At 41.0% G+C, this 21,273-nt stretch overlaps 1 protein-coding gene across 3 annotated transcripts in view; it reads right to left on the bottom strand.

Annotated features, from left to right (window-relative positions):
• Positions 1-20,809, bottom strand: part of MAPK12 (mitogen-activated protein kinase 12) — a 34,058-nt gene extending 13,249 nt beyond the window's left edge. For 2 of the 3 annotated variants that reach the window (XM_039726937.1, XM_039726936.1), the window contains exons 1-4: positions 20,601-20,809; positions 19,769-19,898; positions 9,653-9,711; positions 8,249-8,360 (exon numbers count right to left, since the gene is read on the bottom strand). In XM_039726937.1, the coding sequence (XP_039582871.1) occupies positions 8,249-8,360; positions 9,653-9,711; positions 19,769-19,898; positions 20,601-20,716 (417 nt within the window). In that variant the 5' untranslated portion in view covers positions 20,717-20,809. Of the gene's footprint in view, positions 1-8,248; positions 8,361-9,652; positions 9,712-19,768; positions 19,899-20,191; positions 20,314-20,600 lie in introns of those variants that run through there. The other variant, XM_039726938.1, reaches the window with a different exon arrangement.
• Between the last annotated feature and the right edge of the window lie 464 nt (positions 20,810-21,273).

Genomic DNA, 21,273 nt, shown 5'->3' on the forward strand with positions numbered 1-21,273 from the left:
GCCAGAGAAGGCCAACCAGGAATAGTCAGCATAACATCACAGAAATGCACAGAAGAAAGAGCTTTGCAGGATAATTGCAAATCAGCCACAGCCACAGCAATGATCATCTTCCCCAGCAGCCCTCAGGATGGGCAATTAAGCTCACAAATGCAACAGTCCCTCTGCAAAAGAGTCCTCATAACACAGCTGATGAGAAACACCAAGCCAAACAAAGGAAAGCTACAGAACAAAAACCAACTTCTTCAGACAGAACCAATGTGCCTTTCAGACTTAGATTTCTAAACTTAAAACATAACCCATACAACCTAAGCAGCACAAGATCTGCACTTAGGGTGCCAAGCTTTTAAAGCAGTGACTGAAAACATCTGACAGTTAGCCCTCCTTTACACCTGACCACCCACACCAGATGTGGTCTCATAGGTTCTCAAAAGAGGGATGGGGGAAAAAGTCCCCCACTTCCTTTGACCCTGTGCATACAACTTTACCAACCCAGCCCAAGCTGTGGATCTCATAGGTTCTCAAAAGAGGGATGGGGAGAAAAAATCCCCGACTTCCTTTGACCCTGTGCATACAACTTTACCAACCCAGCCCAAGCTGTGGTAGAGCCCTGCTGCTGCACAGTCACACACTACTGATGCTGTGCCAGAGCCCAGGCCTGCCCTGGCATCTGCAGTACACCAGTTCCTGCTGCAGATTACTTGCAGATTGGGCAAGGTTTAACATCACCCATAGGAAATGCCAAAGCCCTTCACAGGATTTCCTGGGGCTGACACAAGACTTTGAGGGCACTTGGCTGCTTCACAGAATGTTTGCTGTAAAACCATTACAGCCAACACAAAACTACAAAATGTTTTATCTGTCATGGATGTGCATGAAGTGAATTGGGATGGGAGGAGGAAGAAGTTTGTCAATTGTACATAGAGACCATATGCATCTTAAAACAGCAAACCCAAACCAGAAATGTAACTGTAAATAACTAAACTCCCAATAAATTAAGAAAAAGATGTCCTCTGTCATCGCTATCTTGATCAAGAATATCACAATATCTACTTGCATTCTAAATTATTGCAATATCTTCTAACTGAAGTCACTTGATTTTCCAGAACAGATGCTTAAAATATTCTATAGTTGGTTTGTGCTGCTAAGATTGTACACAGTAAGGAAATAGCTAGCAGACCCAGTCATTTGGGACCTAAGAATGTGGAATGCAGAAACAGGAATTAAAAGGTCTGTGCACTTCACAATTTCAGTTAAAGTAAATCTCACCTGTTTGGGAGGAAGAGTATGGTTTTGCTATCATTCTCACTCCACTGAAGGTTTTACGAATGTTCACAGCACCAAAATAATGTTAACACTTTGGGGAAAGCTCCTATGTTTTCTGAATGCTCCTCTTAACATAACACTACTGAGATTACATGAAATAGCAGTTATTCCTGATTGTAATACACACATCAGCCTTTCTGTAAGCTGAAATACTGGTGCTGTGCTGCAATATTTCTTTAACAGTAGCAGTATTTTTTAACTGCATTTCATAATCTTCTGGCAGGCAGCAACACTGGAACTGTGCCAGTCTTCATTCAGAAGGTTTTCAATTTCTGTTTAACAGCCTTCTGAAATGGGATCCTGTTCTTACTGGTTCTCCTCATTAAATTATCCATCCATTGACAGGTTTTTCATTCTTAACACGGCAAAACGATTCAGAACAGAGTAGACATGTCCTTCACAATGTTTTTACCACTTCACCTGAACCATATTTGATTCAAGAACCCAGTTAACACAAGTGAAGTGCCTTGGAGCACAGAAGCTCTGTGCATTATCCTAAAGACAATTTTGATACCATGCATAAATCCTGGAATGCAAGCTTCAGGTTATGCTAGGAAATCATCCAACAACCATCTAAATTTTAAGCATTCTTTTCTCTCTATGTAATCTCTACTCAAAATAAAAAGCTAATCAAAATGGAATTAGCAAAGACTCAGGAGAATGTGTTCTAGGCAACATGCAAAATGAAAATGAAAAGCATCTTGGCAAGGAAGTAAAAACTGAAGAGGAAATGAGTCAGAGGCAGAAAAAGTCCAGCATAAATGTGAACAAAAGGCAGTAAATAAAAAGGAGAGAACTAGAGTAGTACATCTTACCATAAATACGGCAAAAGAAGCTTGAACATGTGTTTGTATGGCCCAAGAGCTGTCTGTCCCTTCTCAATCACTAGGAATAGAGAGGACTGACAGCCACCTCCCCCAGACCTCTATGAACAGGAGCCCAGCTGGCATTCCTGCAGAACAGGGACCCAAGACTGAAAGCTGCAGTCTTTCTCCACCTACATATACAGACATTTATGTTTAGCTGGCCTTCTGTACTCTTTTGTGGCAAAAGAAGCTTGAACATGTGTTTGCATGGCCCAAGAGCTGTCTGTCCCTTCTCATTCACTAGGAATAAAGAGAGAGGACTGACAGCCACCTCCCCCAGACCTCTATGAACAGGAGCCCAGCTGGCATTCCTGCAGAACAGGGACCCAAGACTGAAAGCTGCAGTCTTTCTCCACCTACATATACAGACATTTATGTTTAGCTGGCCTTTTGTACTCTTTTGACAATACACAGCTTTTCTGTCAAACAATAACAAAAAAGAAATTATGAAAGTCCTTCCAAGATGCAAGCTCAAGTTTAAGTAAAATTTAATACCAGACTAAGGCCCAGCTAGGCAACAGGAAAAGGAGAAGTATGTCATTGCTTTTAAATGGTGTCACATCACATTGAATTACAAGGCTCACCAAAGAAAGAAAATTAATATTTCATTCTCTGTAGAAAAAAAGACAGTAAAATGATAAGAACTGACAAAAAAAAAAATTGTACAGACTTTCAGAGCAAAGGCTGAAGATACAAATCTTCATTAACTCAGTCTTGACCTCAATTTATACAGGTTTTTTACAATCAAGGCTATTGAGCCCCCTTTGTATACAACCAATCCAGAACCAGCCTACAGATAGAATGTAGAAATGAAGCCTGCAAGGAAACAACCAGGGGGCTTAGCAAAAATGTCCCTCATCCCTTCACAGTACATCAGTCACCCAGAGTTCTCCCTTACACACATTTAACTGTCACATGTAAGCAGGTTGTTACAGCAGCATATGCAAGGTGACAAAAATGATGAACAGTCTTCTTGCCTTTGACCAGACATAAATAGAGACACCATAAAGTTCTTATATACTTTACAAAGGACAAATGCATATTGCACATTACATATTTAACACAAAAAAAACCCCTCAGAATAGACTCAATCAAAGTTAAAAGGTGAAAAACAAAGCCATCATAAGCTTGAGAAGCTGAATGAGTTTTACCACAAAGATCTCCAGTGGCATTCTCCCCCTTCCCAGGTGGTGCAAGCATTTTTCCCTTATAATGCCTCTACTGAGTGCTAGCTAAGTGTATGTTCCCCATGCCTCACCAAAAAAACAATCCAAGTAAACAGAGATGGGCTGTCTTTAACCCAGATACAGTAGACCTTAAAAAGTACAAGACTTTAATGAAAAACTTGGCTAACCCTTTCTTAAACAGCTAATTTACTGATATCTGTAAAAGAATAAACAAATTACTAACTCATTTTCTTTCTTGTCTGCATGTTAGCAACACTGCTTTCAGCTTAACATGTTTCCTAGCATAGATAGGGCTACAAGAATGTGCCTCAAACACTGGACCATTCCTACTTCTTAAAAATATTTTCATCTAGGTGTGTACTTCTGGCTGAAATGGTTCAATGAGAATCCAAAACTTACTGAAACAATACAGTAAAGATTGTTCTCCAGAGTTGGCTGTGTAATAAGAAATGACAAAACAGTCTAGTAGCTAAATAATATTTTATTTCCTGCTGGTAATTTTGAGGTAAGTACAGTTTTACTCTCAAAAACATAGGGTAAGAAACTATTCAGGTAAACCACTTCTTACAGAAGATCTATCACAGTTACTATCTCAGCATCCCTGCTGGTAGCTGGTTGCCATATAACTGCTTTTATTCTTATGTCCCTCCCACAGGAGACAGGATCCTTCATGAACTCTTTCAGCATGTGTTCTTTACACAGGATGCAGTCCTTCAGGAGTGTACTGCTCTAGTGTGGGTCCCCAAGGGCCACAGGTCTTGACACTAAAACCTGCCAGGGGCCTGCTCCAGCACTGGCTCTCCCTGGGCTGCAGCCTCATTTAGGCCACATCCCTGGGCCCCAGCATGGGGTGCTCCAAGGCTGCTGTGTGGATGGGTATCTGCTCTGTCCTGATCTTCCAGGTTGCAGAGGAGCAACCTGTGCCACCATGGTCTTCATGGTCTGCAGGGAAATCTCTACTCCAGCACCTGGAGCATATTCTCCCCCTCTATCCTCACTGGCTCTGGTGCCTGCAGGTCTACTTCACATTTTCTCATTCCCCTCTCACAGCTGCTGCCAACATTTTTTTACCACTCCTTAAATGTATCACCATTATCATGCCATGAATATTGCTGATGGACTCAGTTTTAGCCAGCAGTGGGTATGCTTTGCAGCTGGCCGGAACTTTGTTCAACATGGAGGTGTTCCTGGTGTCTTCCCACAGCAGCCACCCTGCAGCCTTCACTAACAAACAAACCTTGCCACAAACCTGCCCAATATATCCTCATAAATTCCTGCTCTGTTTTCTTCCCATGTATGCCAACCACGCACAGCTGCTCCATTTGTCTTCCACATTTACTGATCCAACAGGCTTCAGTGCCAACCTCTGGGGCCTCAAGCTCTGCTCTGTCAGCCTCTGTCATGTAGTGTCCATCACTAGGACCAAAATATGTTTCTAAGTCATTTCACCAGAATTAAATTAATTATTCATCCTTTCCACTACACTCAATCTAAGCTAATTCTTTACAGTTCACATATTGCTTGCCTGTAAAGGCAGCACAAATGCTGTTTTCCATCCCCGGTGAATAGCATGCCTCTCCCAGAAACCTGCTTCCCAGACAGTTACCTGCAACTTAAACAGACTGCTCCATTTACACAGTCCTTAAGACAACACTTCTTTGTGACTAGGGAACTAATTACAGAATGGAAATCCTAACTCCACATTCAGAATCCAGATTAGAGGTAAATTTCCTCCAGTTTAAATAAAACCAATTTCCCCGACCCTGGCTTTAGTTTACCTGACTTTAGTTCCTGCATTTGTAAAATGGAAATTATAGCACTTAAATGCACAACCGTAGAACACAAAAGATAATTACTTAGTACATGTAAAAGGCTATGTGAGCAAAAATCTGCTAAAATAAGAACATAAAATCCAGGGTAGGGTCAAAGAGAAATCAGTAATGCAGGACTCAACAAGAAAATGTATTTATTACATTTGGGGGAGTAAAACAATTTACTTGCCCTTCTGTATCTGTTAAGTACTGAGGGACAATAGAATTGTGGTTATGCTGTTCCTGATGTTCTTGTCCAGGCATAGCATGCTGTCCTGCTATTTGATTATTTTTTACTAGTGTTTGGTAATGCAAATATAGATCTGGATGAATCCGCATCCTGATGGAAGTGCCAGACATTCCTGCATCAAAATCAGGTCTGCATTTCCACTGCACAAGCACACCCCTACACTGACTTCACTTATCTGTACAAGCACAGAGGAAATTTCTGCCCATACGTTGTATGTTTACAGGACTGTAAAACCAAAACTGTACAGTGCCAGCAGCAGCCAGGGAATGACACTCAATTTAAGACAGTGCCATTCCATAGCCTCCTTATCTGTCTCCGGAGCAGCAAAGAGAATTAAACAGACTTTACTGCAGGAGAGCCTGGATAAAGCCTGCAGACCTAGGTCAAGGTTTTTCTTCTCTTGGAATTGTGTCACCAAAAGAAAGAAGTAGTACACCCCAAAAAGTAAACACAGTAATTTAAGAACTGTAGTACTAATATGGACCAAGAATCATTTTCACATCACATTAATATAGGTTATAGATAAAAGCAGGGAGCTTAAGGAATATCTTCTATTTGTGTTTTTTAAGACCATGAACTTCATACACTGTCTGATTTTTAAAAGCCAAACAGCAGAAAAAAGGAATAGCAAAACCAAACAGTATTCAGCAAAAGATGAGGAAGAAATACATGCAAAGTATATGACAGCTAATACATTTAGAATCATTCTTGTGAGAGTCAGTAAAATTCAAGATTATGTTTTTATGTTATTTGCTATAGCTGTAAGCTCTACAGTCCATATACTACAGTATCTAAGAGATAACACAGAGGTGAATAAAAACATTATTTATGAGAAGGAATTAACAGTGCAGATTACTATGTGAAAAGATAAAGAAAATCATGAACAAGACCAACAACTAACTTACGCATGGCATGTGGTTACACTTTGTATTTAAGAAAATGATGTATCTAAATCATTATTCTTCCCAAGACCTACTGGAAGAGCTACAAGGTGAAGTTTTCCTACACAGTTCAAAACTAGATAAATCTGCATGGGCCGTTCATTCTTTTATGAATGTTTTCCTAATTTCACAGAGTAAAACATCAGCACACAATAAGCAGACACTAGTTAAGTCAAGAGCAAGGAAAGGTGACAGGAGGCAAGAACTCCTAGGGAAACCAAAACACAAAAAAGCATACATGAGATGGAAGCAAAGTCAGGTCACCCTGCAGGAATGTGGAGATACTGCTGAAGCGTGCAGAGATGGAATCTGGAAAGGCAAAGACCTCTTGTCCTGAATTGGGTAAGAGACAAAGGTGAACATGAAGGGCTTCTACATGCTAACTGGGAGCAAAAACAAAACTAGAGACAACACAGGCAATTGCACCAGAGGCATGAAACAGCTAAGGTACTCAATGCCTCATTTTAATCCATTTTTACTGGTAGTATTTGCCATATCATAGGTCCCTGAAACTGCTGGAAAAGTCTGAAGCAAGGAAGACTTAACCCTCAGTGGAGGAGGATCAGATAAGGAATATCTGAACAAACACAAATTTAACATTTAAACAAACAGCCTGATGGGATGAACTCATGAATTCTAAGAGAAGCTGGCCAATGTCATCAGGAGTCCACTTAATAGGATGTGAAGGATCATGGTGATCTGCAATCCTCATGATTGCAAGAAAGCAAATATTGCTCATGTCTTCAAATCAAGGATCAAGGAAGGCCAGTCAGTCATGGTGATCTGGAGATGTTCCTCATGATTGCAAGAAAGCAAATATTGCTAGGGTATTGAAGAAGAGGATCAAGGAAGGCCAGTCAGCCTGGGAATGTGATAAGCAAGTAATTCTGGAAACCATTTCCAAAAATTACGAGGACAAAGAACTGACTGGCAGTAGCCAACATGGATTTACAGAAGAAAACCACACTTGATACCCTGTTACTATGATGAGACAACTGGATTGGTGGATGACAGGAGGGCAGACAGTGCTGTTTACCTTGTCTCTTGCAAGGCTTTTGAAACTCTAGTAACACCCTGAGAGACAGTGGAAGGAAGAGTTACATTAATGGACAGTGACTGAGCTGCCTGGATCAAAGTTGACTGAGCTGCCTTGATCAAACAGTTGTGATCAGTGGCAGGAAGTCCAGCTGGAGGGCCACCACCAGCAGTGTCCCCCTCAGGGTTAGTACTGAAGTCAGTTCTGTTTACCATTTTCATTATTGACCTGGACGATGGGACAGAGAGCTCCCTCAGCAACTCAGCAAATGATGCAGAACTGACAATAATGTTGACACACCAGATAATTGTGTTGCCATTTAGTGAGACCTCTACAGGCTAAGGAAATGGGCTGACAGGAACCCATCAAAGTTTAACAAAATCCTGGGAGAGAATAATGCCATGCACCAGACAAGGCCCTTGCACCAAAGACAACCCAAAGCCTCATGCATTGGGCAGAGGATTGCCAGCACCCTGAAGATGATCCTTCCCCTTTTCTCAGCTCTGGTGAGACACACCTGGAGTGCTGTGCTCAGCTGTGGGCTTCCTAGTTAAACAGAGATACTGAAGCAAAGCCAGTGAAGCTTAATGATGATGACTATGGGACTGGAGCATCTAACGTAAGATGAGAATGTGAGCGAGACAGGATTTTTTACCTGCAAAAATATACTTTATACAATAAATAAATACAATTATTTTAATTTAATATACAATTTTTACTATACTAGGTGAGATAAATTTCATCCTGCTATTAAATTATAAACACTCATAGTTCTACATAACAGTTTACTAGGAAAAAAGACTGTGAAACCAAAATAGTAGCAGACTGGCAAACCTTTAAGCCTTTCAACATCTGATATACCAGGAACTGGATTCGATCTTCTGTTAATTTCTCATGCTTCATTATCTTACTCAAGTCTGTTCCCATAAATGGCATGACGAGGTAACTTAAAACAAAACAAAAAAAAGAAAGAAAACCAAACAGATTAACTTGATTAACTTTGTCATGTAAATTAAAGCATAATTGCATGTTATAGTTCAATTACAATATTAAATTATAGATAATTCCATTTACGAAACAATTCCTTCATCAACCTCCTATCCTACAAGCCTCTCTGTTTTTATCTGATTGTCTTAAAGAGGTATTGTCCAGTTCTGTCACTGATCATGGAAATTTGCTAGTTATCAGAACTAGCTTAGGAAGAAACTAACCAAAAGCCTCATGATATTTCAAAGACAGTTACACAAAAAACTAAGACATTCATGGAAGGCAGTGTATCTCACAGTCATGACCTAGCAGCACAGCCATTGAACTAGCAAAATCTGGAGGATGATTTTAGAGTTTCATGTAAAACACAGTGTTTCAATGCTCATCATGTACATGTGCATTCTATTGCATATGCTGTGTAAAATGCTAGCAAAATAGACAATATGGACAACATTCATTTTGGCTCAACAATCAATATGAACACATGCTCCATGTTTCTGTACTTCATTTTCTACATTTTTCTCTCAGATAGCTTTCTTTGCTAACATATAAATACACAATAGGAAACATAGATATACTAGATGAAATCCAGAACAGTTCTACCAACACAGGAAACCTACATTAAGCCCAAAAGGATTTCTGGGCACCGTTTCTCTAGCAACTCTAATTCACCAGAATTGTAGCAGTAAACAAATAAAACAGTAGACATGCTAAACATCTTGTGTCTGAGATGCCACCAAAAGGTCAGGGAGATGTGGTAGAAACAACCTGTATCAGGTGCTGTTTGGACCACTGGCTGGGAAAGCAGTCACGGGGCACAAGAGACCACAATGCAGATAAACACCAAAAAAATTCAGCAGCACCAGCACTTTTAACTGATCCTTGAATTTGGATGGAGCCCACTGAGATATGCCACATAGTGGGGGTAACTTTCAGCCTACTTGACTGGGTTAAGAATTGTCCTACCATTTGAGCAACCTGGGCCTCAGGGTAAGAAATCAGTATTTGTAAGGTGGATTAGGGAGTTCACTAAAATGCCATTTATTAAGGGCTGAAAGACAGGAAACTGGTTCTAATGACAATCTGAGAACTCCAGCCCACCAAAGCAGCAGTAAGAGTTACATTAAGAAGAAACTCAGAAAAAAAAAGTCCATGAAGCAACAATTTTGGAATTATCTATTTAGAAAGCAACAACCTTTCATACCGCACAAACAATGCTCTGCTCCAAAAAACAAACAACTTGGAACTTACAAGTCATTAAACTTCTCCAGTGTTATATCTGGTGTGAACACATCCAAAATTCCTATGACCTAAAAAACAAAAAGTAAAAATAGAAAAGAATGAATAGCTGATTTGACACAATAAAGCCTAAATCACCTAATAAGTGAAAAAATATAATCCAAAACATATTGAGACATTAGCTACAGGCATAAACATGGCAGAAAGAACACCTAAAGTAGTGCCTGGATTTGTTATGTGTTAGATTTTATAACTCAGATGGCAGGTTGACTCTGTGAAAAAAAAATATATGTAGTATCTACTGGAACTAAAAGTTCACAGGCTAACCATTTTATGTAAGAGGAGACAGTATTTTATCACTTTAAATACTCAACTGTTGAAAATAAACCAGAAAAATCAGTTTATATTATGAAGAGCACTTGCAGTGCTCTTCACCTAGCTGGACCTGCTGCTTATCAATGAAGTGCACTTTAAACATCTTCCAAGTTCAGTAACAGGGTAATTTAGGTACACAGACTACAACAGCTTCTTGGAAGTACAAAGACGAAACCAGAATGAAACTGTCTTTATTGAGAAAAAAATAGCAAGATCTTTATATGACTTACTATGGCTTATACCTCAGGTTCTGCGAAGAGTTTATTTGTCAAACAAAAGCATTCTATCACCGAACAGAGAAATAATAATCTAGTAAAACGGATTTTCCACCAGAGCTTTTTCTATTAGCATGGGTTTTGGGGGAACTATACAAACTGACTGGGTGCATTACACTAAATACCAATGCTTCTTTCAAGACCACTGAACACCAGAAAATGAAATACACAGAACTCAATGCTCAAAAAGAAGTAGCTGCAGTGATCTAAAGCCAGATTTTAGTTTTAATGCATAATCCAGGCAGTGCCTAAATAACACAGGCTTTTAGAGCTGCTTTTTTTCTACCTCTGCTGCTAATTCATGACCATTTCTGTCTGTTCAGAGGAAGACTCCCAAGCTTCAGAGGGCTCATGGTGTTGCCCAGGTGCAGGCTGCTACGTCACAGAATCACAAAATACTCTGAGCTGGAAGGAGCCACACGGATCACCAAGTACAACTGTCATGTGAATGGCCTGAGTGAGAACAACTCTGATGTTCTTAGCAACACGAGGCTGTGCAGGACTTTGCCAGAAGCAAGCTAAAAGACTAATAAGCTTTATAACCTTGTTCGACCCTGTCTTTGTGGCCATACAGACATCAGGTCATACATCAAGAACTGTCATCCAAATCAGACATCTTCTTAAAAAAGTGAAAATAAAGAGAAGCATGAGTAGAAATGGAGGGGGGAAATGCAAGAAAAGGTCAAGTACAACTCTCATGTGAATGGCCTGAGTGGGGATTGAACCCACAACTCTGCCGTTCTTAGCAACACGAGGCTGTGCAGGACTTTGCCAGAAGCAAGCTAAAAGACTAATAAGCTTTATAACCTTGTTCGACCCTGTCTTTGTGGCCATACAGACATCAGGTCATACATCAAGAACTGTCATCCAAATCAGACATCTTCTTAAAAAAGTGAAAATAAAGAGAAGCATGAGTAGAAATGGAGGGAGGAAATGCAAGAAAAGGACACCTTCCTTTATTTAAAGTTTTAAATGCCCAACTGTGATGAAATCCTTATTGCACATATTTTTAGTTTTTCCATATTAAGGGCAGACTACTACAGTTATACTGGATATTGTCAAAATTATGAAGAAGATAGAAAAACTAATAAAGATGAAGGCAGAAAATTATAATTCCCTTCCTCTGTAGCTCCGTAGCCACATATATCTTTGAAAAAAAAGTCATTAATAATATTTACTTAGGACTGTTATATGAAACTAAGTAAAGAAGAATAACTACTATAAAATAATAATTAAACCCACAGAGGATGTGGTTATTATTTGAATACTGCTAGTGCTAACATTACAATAAGAACTTTCTTTTTTATGACAGTTTTACATAAGGTTTTCCTTTTTTCTGTGGAGGTAGTGAGAGAAGGGAGAAGGACGGGATTACAAAGACATACTTTGCAACAGTGGAGCATAATGCAGCTTTACAGGCATTTCCTAAGGCAGTGTATGCAAACACACAACCAAAAAAGTTGTGTGCTCTCTTCAGATGTACATATATGAAGAAGGAACTTAACATTTTAGCAGTAATTTTATTTAATATGCATCCTGCCTTATCAAGCCCCACTTTCTCAAAAGTCTTTCTTGTTCTCCTTAAGCGAGTATTTCCATGCCCACATACACCTAAGCAAGAACCATAAGAAAATAAATCACATCACATCTGAATGTAGCAGTGAAAGACACTGGGACACCACAATGAAAAGAAGGGACACAGAGGAGTATGAAATAATTGTGGCTGCTCTATCACATGCATCTGTGCACCAAGGCATTCTCAGGCACCCCCTGTGAAACACTGGAGCATGAAGAACATGTTTCCATGCAGAACATACCAGCCCCAAAACACACTAGTGAAGCTGACTAGCATTCTAATGTGTATCCACTCAAGTACAAAGAGTTCCTGGAACTTAATGCTACCTGATGTACTTATTGCTGAGCTAAGGCTGCAAACTTACAGAGACAAACCTCTCTGCTGCAAATCCTCTACAGCGAATGAAGCCACCAAGACCAATGCTCAGCTCCCAAAGGAGGGAATTTTAAATAATGAACCAGAAAACTCATTAAATATGCTAAGGATTTCACAATACTTCTCTTGCTTTACAAACCAGGTTTTCTAAAAATCCTGAAATCCATGTTAGTGTCCAAAATGGTAAGACTAATAGTTAATCAACTAATACTAATAGTTAATCAATTTTAAAATAAAGTGAAGGACCCATTTCCTTTTCCTCAGTGATTTTTATTTAATAGTTGTGGTTTGGGATTGTTTTCCTGTACTGGAGCAGAGTCATTCATATTTCCATTTAGGCCAGAGGTTTTTGCAGCTATATTAAGCACAAGGAAATATGTGATAAAATAAATCCTCTGAGGAAGATACAACTCCAGCTACTTGTTCAGGAAAAGGGAAAGAAACGGACCAAGTGTAGTCATCTCCCTCCTTTATAATATGATGGAAAATCCTGTTTCTGTTTGAAACCTCTCAGTTAAGGACAGCATTTGTAAAGAACTTTATGATGTTCCAGTACTAAAGTAAGCCACCATAAACAACCACAACAATAATTTATTTTTTCATAGTGTTGACTATACGAAATGTACCAGAGATATCTGTGAAACCTACTATAAATATATTTTTGGTGTTAATCAGCACAATTACTGACACTGACACATCAGAGATGGAAGCTCCGCTGAGGAATGAACCCAGTACACTCTGCAATGGCAATGAAAAGCATCTGTGGAAATCAGCAGCAGTGCTGCCTTTTCAGGATCTTATTTTTACCCCAACTAACTCTGCCAAGAGGCAATTTCTCAAATAAATAAGCCCACAAAGAATGCATCTACTGTGTATTTGACTGAAAAATAACCTGGATTTCCTCAGCATGCACTGAAGTACTTTAATAGCTTTTATCTCAAGGACAGGGTGTAATACTGCATCACTTCCATAGAACTACAGATTGGTTTGGGTTGGAAGGGACCTTTAAGCTCATGTAGTTCTAAGCCCCTACCATGGGCAGGGACACTTTCCACTAGACCAGGTTGCCCAAAGCCCCATTCAACCCAGCCTTGGACACTTTCAGGGATAAAGCATTCACATCTTCTTTGAACAACCTGTGCCAGTGCCTCATGAAACTCACAGTAAAGAATTTCTTCCTTATGTCCAATCTGAATCTACCCTCTTTCATTTTAAACTATTGTCCCTTGTCCTGTCACTACAAGCACTTGTAAAAAGCTCTTCTCCATCTCTCTTGCAGCCCTTTTTTTGTACTGGAAGGCTGCTCTAAGCTTCCTCCAGAACCTTCCCTTTTCCAGGCAGAACAACTCAAACCTTCCCAGCCTGTCTTCACAAGAGAGACGCTGCATCTTCCTAAATTGCAAACTCACAAAACTACCCATCTACTGGTCTAACTTGTTTTCCAAAGATATGCTTTCACCCCAATATATTTGCTCTGAAGCCAGTGGGGAGTGGGTAGCAGCATTTCAAGCCTTTCTTAACCCAACTGTATGTGTTCCCTGACCACACCCACCAACTTTACTATTGTTAACAAATAAATAACAGGTTCACATTGGTACAGTGGTTTCTGCCCTTCCCTTCTCAGCTGCCCTCTTTTCCAAACACTACACCAACAGCAGAGCACAATGGTGAATAGCTCCTTACCACTGCCTTCCCCTGTACTTTGTATTGGATTACTTCTATTCAAGGACTGACCCATTTAATTTCTGTAAAAGACAGTTTCTGATGTAAGCAGCAGTACATCAAAAGACCCGAATCTAGTATAAATTAATAAGTAATGTAGGTTATGTGTCTCATACAATAAGTGCTGCTTTCTCTTGCAGATATTATGCATGAAAACACAGTGAAGCTGAGTGGCTTTAGCATTCAGGCTAAACATGCAAGTACATTTCTTAGGAGAGAGCCTTGCTGAGCTACATATTATGTCACATTAAATTTTTTGCAGGACTAACTTCATGTTCCTGTGCTGTTCTCATCATGGGCATCCTTTTACTACACTAAAACCTCTCAGTCTTTTTAAAATTTTTACTATTCATGCCAAGGTTTGTACCACAGTCACCTTTCTTCCTCACAGAGGTGAGGGATGCCTGCAATACCTCCTTTTCTTTTCTCCTGCCAGCACATTGGCACTCACAAGCCATACCCATGAGCATCACCACACTCTTCCTTCAAAGGATTCATATGTAACACTGGACAGATTGAAATCCTGCAGACAGACTCGTCTTCATCTCTAGATTGGATGGCAATCAAAAGAGAAAGTTTGTGTTTCAGTGTGGCTTTTCTTATTTTCATTTCATGGAATAAGCTCATCAGCCTGCTTTATCATTACCCAAGGCTGGGTGTGAATAAATGGCTATCAGCTGAAGCCCAGCCTACATAAAGCACCTAGTAGTCAAGTTAGGAAAATAGGCAGCAAGACAACAGATATCCTTATGCTGATTTATTGACTTCTGAAAACCAAATAAAATGTATCCAGTGTCCTGTTAGCTCCCTAGATGTGCTAACCATTCACCTTGCAGAAACAATAGACAGGAGTGTTTCTCCCTTACAAATTTCTGACAGCAATGAACTGTCCAATTATAACTGTGTTTTTGAGTTCATAAGGACCAACAAGGAGATCTGCCATTTCCAGATAGGAAATATATGCACTTTACTGGCATATATGTACCCAAGAATGTGAGTTTTTAGCTGATGCAGTCCTGCAGGACTTGCTGCAGAAAACCTCTAGTTCTCATCCATTAAGGCATCACGCATCTACAATTCCCTTGTTGGTCTGATTTTGTACACTGCAGATGCTGTTGCTTTCCACTGTTCATGTCAAGCTAGGCGAACTGCAAAAGGTGACAGATTTAAGATTTTTCTCAAGCAAGAACACAGTGTAACTAACTATTTTCTCTGGAACTAATTCCTTCCCTGGTTAACACTCTGTAGGTGAAAATAAAAAGTTCAATTTTTTTTTTTTTAAATAAAAAAGAAAACAGAATTAAAAAGCAGCCAGCCTAAAAGTGGATCATCCTCAGAAATATAACTGTAGAGAGACAGACAATCGTTGTCTGTTGGATATCCAATTCCTTCCAAAGGGGGAAAAAAGCTACATGCTTCTCATAATGCAAAACACACACTGATCTTCAGACGTGGGAATACACCAGAGAATAATTTCCACCCTAAGCAATGAATGACAGCATAATATAGAGTACCTTTAAACAAATACTGCAGCGGCCTCTTACACACAGAGTTTCCAGGAAGGGAAAACATCTGTAGAATATTAACTGACCCAAGAAATGTTTAATGGGCATTTGTCAGAAATGTTATGCCAGAAACACATTCAGAGTTTAATTGGTACAACTGTGTCAGGATTCCCGTGGGTGCCTACATGTACACAGAGGTATATACATATATACAAATGCCACACTTTGATAAAATCCACACTCTGCTCTGACATTAGCCACCAGCATAAGCCATTGCTCTTCTCTTCCTCTCTCCAGTGTCATCTCCCCTCGCCAGCTATTCTGCACTCCTGCTTGAAAATTTCTCTTAACAAACTGGAGGTGAGGAGAGCACCATGGCTGGACCACTGCAAACAACCATGCACTTGCTCCAACAAAAGCAGAATCGAGGTATCACAATCCAAACGTGTAAGAAAATCCGAGTTATTTGCCAAAAGAAATGAAAGGTTCTGCATCTCCACTTACTTGTCTGGGTTTCACTCTGCATACACAGACATCTCCATTAACTGCAGAAGAATACACAAATATAGAGCTATGCAAATGTTAAAGAGCTAAAGCTAGGGCCAAAGTTAGCACACTGACCATATTTTCACTGCTTTTGGTTTTAAGCCAGAGCCATAATAGGTAAATTTTAAAAGTCCTCATTTCAAATGAACTCAAAATGGACAGACACACGGAACAGAAGCAGCACTACTGAAAAATATTTCCTAAAGGTAAAAAGACTGTTCCTCTGTACAAGATTCAGCTGATGTAAAAGAAATAATCAAGAGCTGCTAAGGTTGTGGTGGGATGAATACCACAAACTAGCATGATTAAATGAAGGAGAAAAACAACCCCAAGAAGAGCTTTCTCCATTCTGCCTTCTCCGTGTTTATTCCTCATTTCCATACCATGCCCTTCCACATGATAGCTATTTATACAGCAACAGAGTGATCCAGCAGCTTATCCCACTGGAACTGGAAACAAACTTTTCTTTTTGGTAATGTCTTAGGAATTGATCTGTGCTAGACTGCTTCTTTATTAGTAGAAACAGCTTATGAAGTTTGGGAAACATCCTGTGCCTGCTCAAATTAAAAGGCCTACTTAAAAAAAAAAAATATTTACCTCTCACAGACAAGTCTCATCCCCTTCACACACAGCCTCTGTCCCTTGGCCCTCAACACTCCTTTGGATTTGTTTGCAAAGGGCTGATGAGCAGTCCCATGTGATCAAGTCTGCATGGTTTACACAGGAACATTCCTCACTACATGGTCCAAACAGAAATATGCCTCACTACATTTACTTGAGAGACTTTAGGGAGAGCAAAGGTCTAATGAAAGATGGTGCAACCAGCCACCTCCTCCTGAAAATGCCTAAACAGACAAGCAAATCGACCCGTGACTTAGTGTCCCTACAAAATAAAATACAAATCAAATAAAATTTGGTATATTTACTCCTGTATTTGCTTTTACAGGACTTCTGGTCATCCTACAACCATTCTGCATAAAAAAGATGAACATATTCCTCAAAGGGGATATAAAGAAGGTCATCTAGGGTATTAAGCAGTAGTTTTCTTCCATTTTTCTTAACTGACATGCTGATGAATTATATCACTGAAACACAGGTTTAATGGTATCTTGTGCTATCTTAATGGAGGATCAGAGCTGCTATTTTTAACACAATGTGTCAGAATGTTACAATTTCTTCCATTATTCTGAATACAGCATAAGGTTAAATAAACTGTGATCATGTATTGCTGCATGCTTAACACAAAAATTCCCCAAAAGCTATGAGGGGCAGAGATGGTCCACTGAGAGGTAATCAAATTGAAACAAACAACACACTTTCCATAAAAGCTAACATCAAATTCCTTGTGGTTAAAGAAGTAATTTTGAAATAAAAACAGGTAAGAAGAGTGAATTGGATGCAATTTTAACTATAAAATAAACAGAAGAAAGTCTTTCCTGTGAGAGTGGTGAGACTCTGGAACAGGTTGCCCAGAGAAGTTGTGGACATCCCATCCCTGGAAGTGTTCAAGGTCAGACTGGATGGGTTCTGAGCAACCTGGTTCAGTGAAAGGTGCCCACAGCAGAAGGGTTGGAACTAGATGATTTTTCATATCCTTTTCAACGCAAGCCATTCTGTGGTTCTATGTTTCTATGAAATATGCAAAAAGAAGTTCTTTGACAGAACAGTCATGGGTCAAAGGGGTCAGGCTGAAAATCATGATGAGGAGCAATATTGCCATTCTGGTTTAATTTTGGATGGGTGAAGTACCCATCCAAGGAGTACCCTTGGGATCAGCCCAGGAACTGAAAATCCTAAAAGGCATTGCTGCTGCTTCTAATTCACCATGGCCAACACGACTGACAAATGGGAGTGAGGCTTGGGTGGCAGATAGGAATTGTCTTGATGGCTGCACTGCCATGTCAGTCTCATCACAGATGGGTGGAACAGTCAGTTTCTGCTTCCAACCCCTGCAGGCTGGAAGGGGTTTTATTCAGTCTTTGTCCTCTAATGAATACATGATTTTAACAATTCATGTTAAAATTTATCCTTAGTACATAAAACTTATCCTTAGTACATAAACCACTTCTTTCTGTGGCCCAAACTGTTTCCTGAGATTGCAAATCATTCTCTTTCTTCATATATATTGATTTATAACTTCTACAGATTGTGCTCAGGTTCCCCAGTGAGCATTTTCTTCTGGACTCTTTAATTACCAATTGAGCCCACAGTGGAGTTTTAGAGTATTATTCTGAAGGGCATACACTGCTTAAAACCTGCTAGGAGTGGAAAATGCTACCCAACAGATTATTCTGGGAAATGGAAGAAAAATAATCTCAAAATTCTGGACACAGTTAGAGCTTGGCAACTGCAAGGGCTGCTCTGCTCCCAAATGTTCAGTAAAGAAAACGCTGAGAGTACTAAAGCCCATACACAGAAGTTTCCTGCAGACATTAACTCCTAAACATATGCAGCAGTGGTTATGAGGCAGTTACTTTGAAGTAATCAGACTAAAAGATTTAGATCAAAACAAGTAGACAGTTTCTTAAGCCTACAAAAAGCTCTCTTTCCTTCTGGACTGTCAGGATAGGCCACAAATTATTCCCCAGACAAAGCTAGCATGCTCACAATGTTAGCATTATAATGTTAAATGGCAATGACTAGTTATTGTTATTACCACTTTCTCTCATCCTTGCTTTTGATCTCTCAGTTCTTTGTGAAGGTCCTCTGAATGGAGGTATGCTCTAATCTTCCACATCAATTAACACTTTAATCAATGTTCTTATGCATAATTTTAACAATTCCCTCCAAACAATAAGGGTTTTTTATCCCATATGCATTCTTCATGAACAGCACTTAAAAATACTACTGTAACCTTCCAAGCCCACCCTGGGACTCTTCTCACCTGGAATTCATGCTTTGAGACTCTATAACAACTGCTTTTGCAAAAACTTCTATATTTTTTTCCTAAACTCTTACGCAGTATTGGGACCATTAATCTGTCTCTCAATCATGCTTTCAACACTTCTTTCTACAGCTGTTCTTTCATGTTACATGGGAATTATGTGCAGAGTTCTATTACCTTTTCTCTGCTTCACAGTAAAGCAATTTGTTTAGTCATTTGTGGACTTTTCCTGTTTCCCATTAATATCAGGTTCAAATGCTTCATGAACGATAAAAAAGGAAAAAAATGCTAACCCCTCCTCAAAGAAATGCATGTGTGCATCTTCATGCAAGCTCAGGGGAATGAAAAAAAAAGAAAAAAACAGAAAAGAAAAGAGAAAAGAAGAAAGAGAAAGAGAAAGAGAAAGAGAAAGAGAAAGAGAAAGAGAAAGAGAAAGAGAAAGAGAAAGAGAAAGAGAAGAGAAAAAGAGAAAGAGAAAGAGAAAGAGAAAGAGAAAGAGAAAGAGAAAGAGAAGAGAGAAAATGCTGGCACTTAAGATGCACAGACCTGGGCTCTGTATTCTCCTGGAACTCCCAGGAACATAGTAATAGAGACTGTAATTTCTGGTCTTTAATCCCCCTCACCAGCACTGAGCAAATTGCACTGTGGTCCTAACCTTCCCCACCCAATTTTTCCTACGTGGAAATTAAGTGGTGTTTCCCACAGGATATTCTAGTTTGTGTGACTGATGTTTGTAGAACAGGCAGACAAAAAAACAGACTGAAAGATTTCATAATTCCATTCAACTACACATCTGTCTTGTCCAAATATATATATTTTCTTTGACTGAGAGTGCCTAAGCTGTGGTTTTGAGCTAATGACTCAACTCACGTTTTCATGCTTCATGTGTTTCAGGAGACGCAGCTCTCGGTAAGCTCGTTTGGCAAAGAGTTCAGACTGAAACGGGCGGTACAATTTCTTAATGGCCACTTTGGTACCACTTCTTCCATCGACGGCTGAGCTTTAAGGGAAAAGAAAGAGTTCGGTGAGCAAGGACCGAAGCAAGTCAGCAAACGCGGCCAGCGGCTGCATCCAGCCCCAGGGTGCCGGGCCCTCGGCACGGGGGACACCACCGCCCCAGGCATCTCTGCCAGCAGCCATCTCATCTCGTTCGTTTAAAAGCCTGCCAGACTCTGTGATGAAATGTAGACAGTTATCAAAAGCTTTAAAGAGGAACATCTGCGGAGTAGGGGAAGAAAAAAATCCCCAAACTAAAAATAAGACAAAAAAATCCCACTAAACACCCAAGCCCACCACCAACGCAGAGCCAAACCGAGGGGCCCGCCCCAAGCGCTAAAACACCCCGGGCTCCAGGGACGCTGCCGCTCCGCGGTGCCGCGGGCAGCGCTCCCGGGCAGGGCTGGGGCAGCGCTCCCGGGCAGGGCTGGGGCAGCGCTCCGGGCTCTGCTCTCTCCAGGGACGGAAGACCCGCGGGGCAGCTCCCGCCGGCGGAACAGCCCGGCCCGGGGCGGCCAGGTGAATAGCAGGGCCGCCCCTCCGCACCCGCGGGGCCGGCTGCACCGGGCGGGGCCAGCCCGGCTCCGGACAGCACCCGGGAAAAGCTGGCAGGGAGCAGCGCGGCAGAGGGCCGGCCCGGCAGCATCCCCCGCGCCGGGACAGAGGCCGCCGCCCGCCCCCCGGCTGCCCCCGCCGCCCCGCTCACCACACGGCTCCGTAGGCTCCCGACCCCACCGGCTGCAGGTCCCGGTAGCGGTCCCGCACTTCCCAGAGGGTCTTGGTGATGTCCTGCCGGTAGAAGCCGTTCTTGGGGGAGGACATGGCGCTGCCGACCCCCGCCGGCACGCGCCGACAAAGAGCCCGGGCCGGGGGAGCGGGAGCGGCCGGCGCCGCCGAGCAGCGCCGCGCTGAGGGGCCGGGCCTGGCCCGGTGTAGTTAAATAAAAACCAGCACACACTTGGTGCTCAGAGCAAGTGGTCTTGTGCATGGCTGAAGTGACCTGGAATGGAACTGATGCAGCAGTGGCTTGAAATGATTGCAGTGCTGGAGTATGGACAAGAGCAACCTTCTCAGTAGCTGTGTAGTCAATAGGCCTGGGCCAGCAACACGTGTATGGCAACACCTGGTTTAAAATATGTTTTATGTGTTCTCTGTGTGAATATCACTAAAATTCTTGTCCTTCAGGGTTTGGCAAAGCCTTTGTTTTGTTTGACTTCACTCCTGAGCAATGTTGCTGAGGTTAGATAATTCAGGTTTGCTGTCACTACAGTTCAATTTGTGGTTTAGCTCTAAAGGGGTGATCTGGACAAGTTTCATGGTTCCCAATGCCATTTTGGTGGTTGCCACGGGCCCAGCCCTTTGGGTGCCTGACTACCAAA

This window comes from Passer montanus, unplaced genomic scaffold (assembly GCF_014805655.1).
Source record: "Passer montanus isolate IOZ18808 unplaced genomic scaffold, ASM1480565v1 scaffold6, whole genome shotgun sequence".
Classification (NCBI taxonomy): domain Eukaryota; kingdom Metazoa; phylum Chordata; class Aves; order Passeriformes; family Passeridae; genus Passer; species Passer montanus.